The sequence below is a fragment of the Gavialis gangeticus genome, unplaced genomic scaffold (assembly GCF_001723915.1).
Source record: "Gavialis gangeticus isolate Ggan-Ray unplaced genomic scaffold, GavGan_comp1, whole genome shotgun sequence".
Taxonomy (NCBI): domain Eukaryota; kingdom Metazoa; phylum Chordata; order Crocodylia; family Gavialidae; genus Gavialis; species Gavialis gangeticus.
The window spans coordinates 68141269-68150950 of record NW_017729030.1 but is presented as its reverse complement, the minus strand read 5'-3'; the positions used below and the strand labels follow the sequence as shown (position 1 = coordinate 68150950).

The following is a 9682-nucleotide window of genomic DNA, read 5'->3' as shown; positions in this document are numbered from 1 at the left end:
CATCCGTAATGCTAGCCAGCGTAGCACTGCTGAGCCTATAAGGATGCTGCAGGTTTTTCCTCCCAAGATGGAGAACCTTGCATTTTTCGGTGTTAAACATCATCAGGTTCTCAACCGCCCATTTGCCAAGCCTGTCAAGGTCAGCCTGAATCGCCCTCCTGTCTTCAGGTGTGGATGCTTTGCCCCAAAGTTTGGTGTCATCAGCAAACTAGCCAGTCAGCTTCTGACTCCAATGTCCACATCATTTATGAAGATGTTGAACAATATGAGTCCAAGGACACAGCCTTGGGGGACCCCACTGGTCACAGGGCACCATGATGATTGACTTCCATCAATTACTACCTTCTGGGTCCAGCCACGGAGCCAATTTCCCAGTCAGCGGTTCGTGGTGGACCCAAGGCCATAATTAGCCAGTTTCACCAAGAGGTGATCATGGGATACCAGATTGAAGGCTTTTTTGAAGTCAAGATATGCAACATCAGTCTCTTCTCCCTTGTCCAGGTGATAGGTCACCTGGTTGTAGAAGGAAGTGAGATTGGTTAAGCAAGACCTACCCGCAGCAAACCCATGCTGGCTATCCCACAGGATGTTGGTGTTGGCCAGTCCATTAAGGATGGCCTCTTTAATAAACTTTTCTAAGACCTTCACCGAGATGGAAGTCAGGCTGATGGGCTTGTAGTTTGCTGGATCCACTTTCCTCCCTTTCTTGAAGAGAGGCACCACATTGGCCTTCTTCCAGTCTTCGGGCACTACACCAGAGCACCAGGAGTTTTCAAAGATCCATGCCAGAGGCTGGGCTATGATGCTCACCAGCTCCTTGAGTACCCTGGGGTGTAGATTATCAGGGCCAGCTGACTTGAAGGTATCCAGCCTTTCAAGGTGTTCCTTCACGAGGTCAGCATTGATGGAGGGGAGGAGATCTCCCTCACCCAGACCTCCCTGTCCCGTAGTGGCATGGGCGTCCTATGGGACTGATGAAAGACCGACGCAACGTACCCATTTCATAGGTTGGCTTTTTCCTAGGCGTCAGTTGTCAGTTGTCCCGTCTGGTTTAGTAGGGGTCCAGTGTTGCCCTTGCTTTTCCTCTGGCTCCCCACATACCTGAAAAAGGACTTTTTATTGTCCTTGATACTCAAAGCTAGTTGGAGTTCAGTTGCAGCCTTGGCTTTCCTGGTTTGCTCCCTGCAGGACCGGACCAGTGCAGAATAATCCTCCTTGGAGGTGAATCCTATCCTCCATCCTTTGTAGGCTTTTCTTTTTGGCCTTAGGAGGTCTGCTAGGTCCCTGGAGAGCCAGAGGGGCTGCTGTGCCCTCTTGCTGCCTTTCTTCCGAGATGGAATAGACTTAGCTTGCGCATCCAGGATTGCTTCCTTGAGGAGCAGCCACTCTTCCTGAACTCCCCTCCCCCTGGGGTCGTGGTCCCTTAGGGCCTGACTGACAAGGCTTCTGAGCTTGTCAAAGTCAGCTTTCCTGAAGTCAAGGACTTCAGTGTTGCTGACTGACTTGCCAGCTTTATGGCAGATGGTGAACCACCCTCAGCTTCTCCTACTAAGTCATGTCCCCCAGTCCTCTAACCACTTTTGTTGCCCTCCGCTGGACTTTCTCCAACTTGTCTGCATCCTTTCTACAGTGGGAGACCGGATGTAGGCTCACTAATGCTGAATAGAGGGGAATAATTATTTCCCTTGATCTGCTGGCAGCACTCCTACTAGCAGCCCAGTATGCTGGTAGTCTTCTTGGCAACAAGGGCACGCTGTTGATTTATACTCAGCTTATTGTCCACTGTAACCCCCAGTTGCCGCTAGCCCACTATCCATTAGTCAGCTAGCCCCAAGCCTGTAGCGGTGCATGGGCTTCTTCCATCCTAAGTGCAGGACGTTGCTTTTGTCCTTATTGAACCTCAGATTTCTTTTGGCCCAATCCTCTAATCTGTCTAGGTCACTCTGAATCTTAGCCCTACCATCCAGTGTACCCACTATTTCCTCCCTCCCACCCCCCCTCAACTTGATGTTATCCACGAACTTGCTGAGGGTGCAGTCCATCCCATCTTCAGCATATATCCACTCCTGCCAGGGTCCTTTCTCTTGACCGGAAGGATCGAAGATAACACCACCTGTGCCCCCATCTCCTTTCCCCTTGTACCCAGAGCCCTATAGTCACTCTTGATCTGCTCAGGGTCACCCTTGGCAGTATCATTAGTCCCCACATGGATAAGCAGCATGGGGTAGTAGTCAGAAGGTTGGACTAGGGGGCACCCCCAGTTCTGCCAGTACCCCTCGCTCCTGACGTGCAGCTCCCTGCCTCCTCACAACCCTGCCAGAGGAGGTCCCCAGCTCCCAGGGCTGCGGAACCAGTGGCTGCATACCATCCATTCCCTACTCCGCAGGCACCAGCTGCAGCCGACCAGCAGTGCTCGTGTCCTGGCTGCTGTCCACGGGAGGCAGTGGCTGGTGTGGCTAGAGCAAAGTGTGCCCCCTCCCACCCCCCCCCAGTGAGTGGCATGACCAGAGTGGACCGAGTGAAGCCCATGGGGGGTAGAGGATGTAGGCTGCCCACTGCAGAGCTCAGGGCTCCCTGCCCTGCTGTCCTCCCTGCGGGACCCTCTGTGGCCCAGCAGACAGGGCCCAGCACAGCAAGGAAGAGCAGGGTGGTGAAACTCAGTGCTGTCACTACCACCACCAGGAGCCCCACACCAGCCATGGTAAAGCACCCTCTGTCTGCCTGGCAGTAGCAGGGGTGGCAGTGGCAGCACAGAGTTGTGCCCCCCCCGCTACTGCTGGGTGGGCAGAGGGTGCCTCACCTTGGCGTGTCTCAGCAGCACTGAGCCTCCCTACCCTGCTCAGCCCTCCTGCACTGGGTCCGGCCTGCTGGGCCACAGAGGCCCTCAGGGGGAGGGTAGCAGGTCAGGTAGCCCCAATCCCCACAGCGGGCAGCCCACATCCTCCCTCACCCTGTGCACAAATCTGGAGGGGCATGTATCCACCTGCCCCAGGAGTGCGCACAGTGGCAGGGTGCCAGCCACCCCAGACAAGCCACCCATGTCTCTGTCCTGTTCCCCCCAGCCAGGCCCTGTGTCCATGCATTCCCACTTGGGCCCTGGGCAGCGCCGCGGTGGCTAGACAGCACCCCCAGCCCCAGTTGCCAACCCTCCCTCACTATGGCTGCCTCAATATGCACCCCACTACCCCCCAGACTTACCTGAAGGCAGGAGGGGGAGCTGCTCTCTACAGCTGCCTGGCTGTATTGCTGGCCACAGGCCTGTGTGCATGTGCACACAGGCGTGTAGTGTCGCCTGTCTCGTTCCCCCCAGCCCCAATCAGCCCCTTGCAGGTTGGAACTTTGCCAGCCTTCAAAGGGAAACCCATGGTTTCTGTGATGTTTTTCTCCTTTAAAGGAGAAAATGCACATTTTTCCACAGCAAACAGAAAACCCAGATCCCTGATGATAAAACAACAATATTGCCCAGTAATATCCTTACAAGCATACGATGATATTCATTTAAAAATATAATGGAGATTTTGCACCACATCTGTTCAGACGGTGTCAAAAATGCTATAGCTGAGTGTCTAATCTAGTATCAACTTTCCTTCCCACAGCTTTTCCTCTTTAATTTCTATCCCTTTGTGCAGCGGTTCCTACAGCCACATCAGAGAGGTAAGCAGCTGCCTGCAGAATACTCAGCTTCTGGCTCCCTCTTGCATTCTGTGTTCTCCAATTGGTACGTGGGCACCAAGTCTCTAGCAGTGGGGCTGTAGAGTTAACAAGCTAGTATGCCTTGTAAAATGGAGGTGCAGGAGGAGGAATGTACTGGCTCTTGTTTCCAGCTCTTGTTATGAGCTAAAGGACCTGATTTCCAAAGATGTTAGTCACTTTTAGCTCAGAGCGAATTAAACTGAGAACTGCATGTATTCAGTGCTTTAGAAATTGGGGCTAGGTATAGAAGTTACACTTAACATGTAACAAAAAGTTACACTTAACAGAAAGTGCTGTAAAGCTGTATTTGGATAGACATCCACGGCACATAGAGCGCTTAAAAACAGTGGGTCCCACTCTACATTAACTGTGGATCACTGTGGCATCAGAACTTTACATTACAGCACTTTATTGAATGTCTGTACTGCATCCCATACCGAGTTAAGGTAGGATGCATTCTGCTGTCATCCCAGAGGCCCATCCCTGGGTGCCTTGCTAGCCTTGGCAGGTGCTCATCTGCTCTCAGCGAGCACAGGTCCAGCCCCACCCCCACACCGTCTCAGAGAGGAAATAAAAAGGCTCTGTCTCCTCCCTGTGTTGCCAGGCTGGAGAATGGAGCCTCTCTGCTAGTCCTCGCCCAGACCTATGCCTGCAAGCTTGGGGTGCAGGATCCACACAGCAGAGAAGCTCCAGTCCCCCAGCTGCAACTTCTGGCTGCGCTGCTTTTTGCCACACCAAGAACTGGAGGGAGGGCAAGGTCGGGGTGGGGAGAACAGAGCCTGGCTGTCGCACAGATCCACTCTCCCAAGCTTGCTACCTCGTGTCTTGGGGGGGGCTGGGCCGGGTCCGCATGGCAGAAAGGCTCCGTTGCCCTAGCTGCAGCTAGGAGCCACTTCTCGCTGCCCTGGGAACTATGGTCAGGGGGTAGAAATGGAGTTTCTCTGCCATGTCGACCTGCTGTGGCCCCCACCAAGACCCATGCCTGCAGGTTTGTGGGGGGAGATCTGCATGGCAGAGAGACTCCATTCCCTGCCTTCTCACCCCTCAGCTGCCTGTGCTGACAGCAGCCAGCTGGCAGGGTGGCAGAGCTGGGGAGAGGGTCTGGGCTGGCTACTCAAGGGCCGGGCTTAGCATTCTCCCACCACCTCCTGGGAGGTGCGTGCCCCCAGCCTGCTGGCCTCAGCCACTGCAGGCAGGCTCTGAGCCCCCTGCACTGAATAGCACATATGTGTTCTGTTTGGTCCCGACCTAATCTAGAGCACTTTGAGTAAAGCACTGTACTTGGAGCGCTTCTGTCTCTGGCTTCTTGAACGACTGTACACAGCCAGGAATTTTCTCCAAAAGTAGAATTACCTTGCGCCTAAGTTAACCAAGCCCCACAAGCGATTCAGAACTCTTCAGCAAAGTTGTGGGTGCCCTTTGCCACACCATAGTTCAAGCTGAAATAATCAACATTTTGGTCTAATGGTTAGTCATGATGAGTGATTCTCTAGTTCTTTAGGGTCCCAAATTTGCTCCTGTGAGTGGAATTTGAGCACATAGGACATACACCTAGCAGTAGTGCCAGGAAAAATTTATAAACTTTCCAAAACCAGAATGGCTGTCTACCCCAGAAGTCACCTCTTTTCTTTTCTAGAAGTGACCAAGATACTTCTTTTTGCTGCACAAGCTTCGCATCAGCTGGTGCCACCAGAGGTCAGGCTTCTTCTAAATCTTGCCTCTTAATATTAACAATAAATTGCATGCAAACTTGTGACCAGAGAGTGACACTTGTCTAAAATTGCATTATGGTAGCACCTAAAATGGTGGGTGCCAACCTTTATAGCAGGCATGCCACTTCAATCTGCTTCCTCTACCTGATCTTACCTGATCTGCTGCTCTGTTTTGTGTTTCCTCCTCTATGTTCCCTGCCCAAACTCCTCCTTTCCTTTATGCTTCTTGCCCTGTCCTCCCTGCCTGATTCCCTACTCCAGGGGTGGGCAAAATGCGACCCGGGGACTGGATGCAGCCCACCAGGCCATTCTATCCGGCCCGCAGGGCCTCTAAAAAATGTAGAAAATTAATATTAATCTGCCCTGGACTGCCTGTCACGTGGCCCTCGATGGCTTGCCGAAACTCAGTAAGCGGCCCTCTTGCCCAAAATAATTGCTCACCCCTACCCTACTCTATCTTCTACTTCCTGCCCTGTTGGCTGCTGTGCAGCCTGTCTCCTCCTTCATCTGTCGCTTGCCATACCCACTGGCTGTCTATGACGCTTTTCACCATGAATTTAAACACTCTTGCAGAAGCAAAGTTTGGATTCTGTTTTTGCTGTGGGTTGGGCTAACTTCCCCATTGTGCTGAGTGCAGTACCAAGCACAGGCACAAAGCAAAAAGATTGTTCATGCCCCAAAGAAGTAATGACTTTCCCAGAAGTTCCTGAAGCATGATATTATTCAGATGCAATGTGATCCCTATTGGTTATTTAAGACAAATCCAGGGTGTGTTTTTTATAAAAATTGAAATAATTCTCTCTGCTTTGTGGGATGTGTGCATCATAAACATGCTGCATGGATTAGAATGACTTCAAAAGTGGCCTCTTTAAGGGCCGGCCCTCAAATTTTGAATGAGTTGGCCTTCCCGGACCTTGTATTGTATAGAAGAGAATAGAACTACCCCAGGAGTGGTTCAGTCTGGCTTAATGTTTATTTCTCTTTTTCAGATTGTCCAGTCAGTATTAATGACCATCGCCAACAATTTTGTCACTGACAAGAATTCTGGGGAAGTTATGACTGTGGGGTATGTATAAAAACTTGTGAAAGCCCTCTCTGTATTATCTGAGAGGACAACAGGGACCTGGAAACACTGTACAAATGACAGAAAAAGAAAACACCCTTTGAAATAAAAATAAATTCAGAATATTTTGGCACATTTATCGTGCTTTTGACGTGTAGTGCATTTTGAATGTGTTAAATTGCTTTTCAGTTGTCTGAAAATGTAATGGTTTTAATGTTTAGCCTGTGATACTAGTTCATTGTGCAGAGAGATTTCTCTTTAACAATGTAATGTTCTAAGTCGTTTAACTCTTTAGAATTCAGATCTTGAGGAATGCTCATATGTATTTCATATGGATGAACTATTTATCTGTAAACTAACACTCTTATGAACTTGTAGAATCTAGTCTTTGCCATCATAGTCTGCTAATGGCTGAAATTATACAAGCACCAATGAATTTAAACACTCTTGCAAAAGCAAAGTTTGGACTCTTTCCTTGATCAGTAAAACTGGTGTGTATTTCTGAAAACCATAATGTAGACTAGGGTGTAGGGTGTATAACTAGCTGCTTTTTTTTTTTTAATATACACTTTTGGTGAACCACAAGAACATATTTTTTCAGGAGTAAAAGGGAACTAGTCAGCTGTAGCTACTAGCTCCATTGATGTTCTTAGTATTGGTTTGTTTGTTTTTCTAATATGGTTTTAAGCATAGGCAAAATGAAGTCTTGGTGTGTGTGTGTAAATGTACTTTAAAAGGGAACTCACGAGTATACAACTCTCCAGGGTGGACTGTCCCTGCAGATCAAACCACGGATAAAATGCAGAAAGACTGCTAATGACTCTACTAAGCACAGGTATAGATAATGTATAGATACAGTCGAGACAAAAAGCAAAAAAACCTCAATGTGCAGAGCTGTTGAACACATACAGCTTATGCTTCTGAAAACTGATCCTAGTTGTGGCTCAGAGAACCCTTGTGCTGGTGATGCAGGCCCTGGGATAGGCAACCATAGCGAAATGAAGTCTCTGATGCCCTCTTCTTGTATTGTTCTGGGATTGTTTGGGTCTCAGACACATTAGTGCAGTATGATACTACCACCCCTTGGCCAGCCAGACTCTCTCTCCATTGTGTTACTGAAGCAAAAACAAAATTTAAAAAATTAATTTTTCAGAATTAATGCTATAAAAGAGATAACTGCAAGATGTCCTCTGGCCATGAGTGAAGACCTGCTGCAAGACCTTGCACAATACAAGTCTCATAAAGATAAAAGTAAGTTTTTACTACCTGCAGGCATAAAAGGATGTTGGGTTTTTAACCATGTCTATCCTGTAAGTTCTAATATTGCATCACATGGTCACAGCCAATAAAATAGTGGGAAATATTCTTTCTAAGCTGGAAAGTTGAGGACAGTTTTTGTGTTGGTCTCCTTCAAATCTCTGTCTGTCTTGCGTGTTTTCTCATGCAAGAGGCTAAGTTCTTGGGGCAAGAGGGGAGGGGAAGGAGGCATAGCTACATAGCACCAATGAACTGAAACTTAACTAAGGCTTGATCCTGCACTGTTAAAATTGATCTGAACTTTGCCATTGACTTTAAGGGGTACAAAATCAGTTCCAAAATTATCATTGATCATGTGAGTTATCTTTGCAATTTGTGATGTAATCCTGAGAGATTTTGTTTTTGAATGTAATGGACGTAGTGGCAGCAGCTTAAATTTTGAAGAAGGATTTTGTGGACATTGTGCAACTAAGCAGAAGTAGAAGAGGACAGAGAACAGCCCTGAAAGATGATGCTGTAAGGCTGAAAGAACTAAAGAGTTGAATAGCTCAGGCTGTTGGAAGATGCATGGGTTGTCATAGAAAAACTAAAAAATAATTTCTTTGTCTTCAGCTTAGCCACAGCTCAAATACTAGGTCTAAAAAAAGATAATTTTTTATGGTTTGCTGGTTTTGCTAAAAAATTGAAGAAAAACCTTGTTTCACAGTTATATGAAATGAGCACTTTTTCCCCCCCTTGAGAAGCAGCCCCTTCCCACCTCCAAATTTGAGTATAGATCAAAAGAAATATCATATTTTATCCAAAACAAAACATTTTACTTTTATTTTATATTTATTTATTTATTTAAAAATTAAATGTAGCTACATTTGGTCTCTGTTTCTTGTTGAAAATACTGAGATGAAATGTTTTGACTCTTCCATAATTAATTATTTTCTTTTTTTTTCAGATGAAAAGATTCAAACTTGCAAATAGTTTGTTGACCTGAAATATGTATTTTTCATCAAATTAACTGTCAGACCAACTTAATTTTATATAGAAGTGCAAGGCATAGTTCTAACCTGATGCTTTCCTTTTCATTTGTTCCAGATTCTGTTCTTTTCCAGTGAATTTAGTTATTCCTTATTTTTTTCTATAGATGTAATGATGTCTGCAAAAACTCTCATACATCTTTTCCGTTCATTGAATCCTCAGATGCTTCAGAAAAAATTCAGGGTAAGAGGTGTTCCTGTTTGATTTAAATTTGTTCTGAAGCATGAGCTTGTAATACCAGAAAGAAAAATGCAATAACTTGTGCATTTCAGCTGGGGTTGTGGTTGATTGTACATGCTCTTAAGGATGTGTGTGTGTTACTTTTTACCTTACTTACCTTTTATGGGTTATAGCAGGGATGGGCAATTATTTCAGCTGGAAGGACACATAATGGGTTTTGGTGAGCTGTTGAAGGCCACAAGGGTAATCCCACCCCTTGACAGGTGCCCTGACCCCTGGTCACCATCTTAGGACTAGAAGTCTCGCCCCCTAACCTTTGTCACCAGACATCCCTCCCCTTCCCCCAGAACATCTTTTTGGGGGAGTGGGATGCCATCTTTGACCTGGAAAACAGTCTTATACTAAAAATCAAACATCTACAATAACATCTTTTAATTTTATTTAAAAAAATATTTGTCCTAATTTGTGTTTGCGTAGCATGTATAGAGGTGATTGCATAATAGCTCAAAAGAAAGTTTTTCTCTTGTATATAGTGTGGGGGGATAGGGGGAGTGTATGTAGGGGACGGTGTGGGGTGTGCATGGTTGGGGGAGTATCTGCTTGGGGGTAGGTGTGTGGGGTGGGGTGTGTGTGGGAGGGGTATGTGGGTGTATGTGTGTGGTTGGGGTGGGTAGGATGGGGGTGTGGCAATAGTTTGGAGTGTGGTTGGCTATGTGAGGGGTAGAGGGGTGTGAGTACGGTGGTGTTG

General features: G+C 47.2%; 1 protein-coding gene across 1 annotated transcript in view; it reads left to right on the top strand.

Moving 5' to 3' along the window:
* The window catches only part of SDAD1 (SDA1 domain containing 1), a 54387-nt gene that overhangs the window by 22330 nt on the left and 22375 nt on the right, over window positions 1-9682 (top strand). The window contains exons 8-12 of the mRNA XM_019522325.1: window positions 3597-3654; window positions 5330-5388; window positions 6395-6471; window positions 7622-7719; window positions 8861-8937. Of these exons, the coding sequence (XP_019377870.1) occupies window positions 3597-3654; window positions 5330-5388; window positions 6395-6471; window positions 7622-7719; window positions 8861-8937 (369 nt within the window). The remainder of the gene's footprint in view (window positions 1-3596; window positions 3655-5329; window positions 5389-6394; window positions 6472-7621; window positions 7720-8860; window positions 8938-9682) is intronic.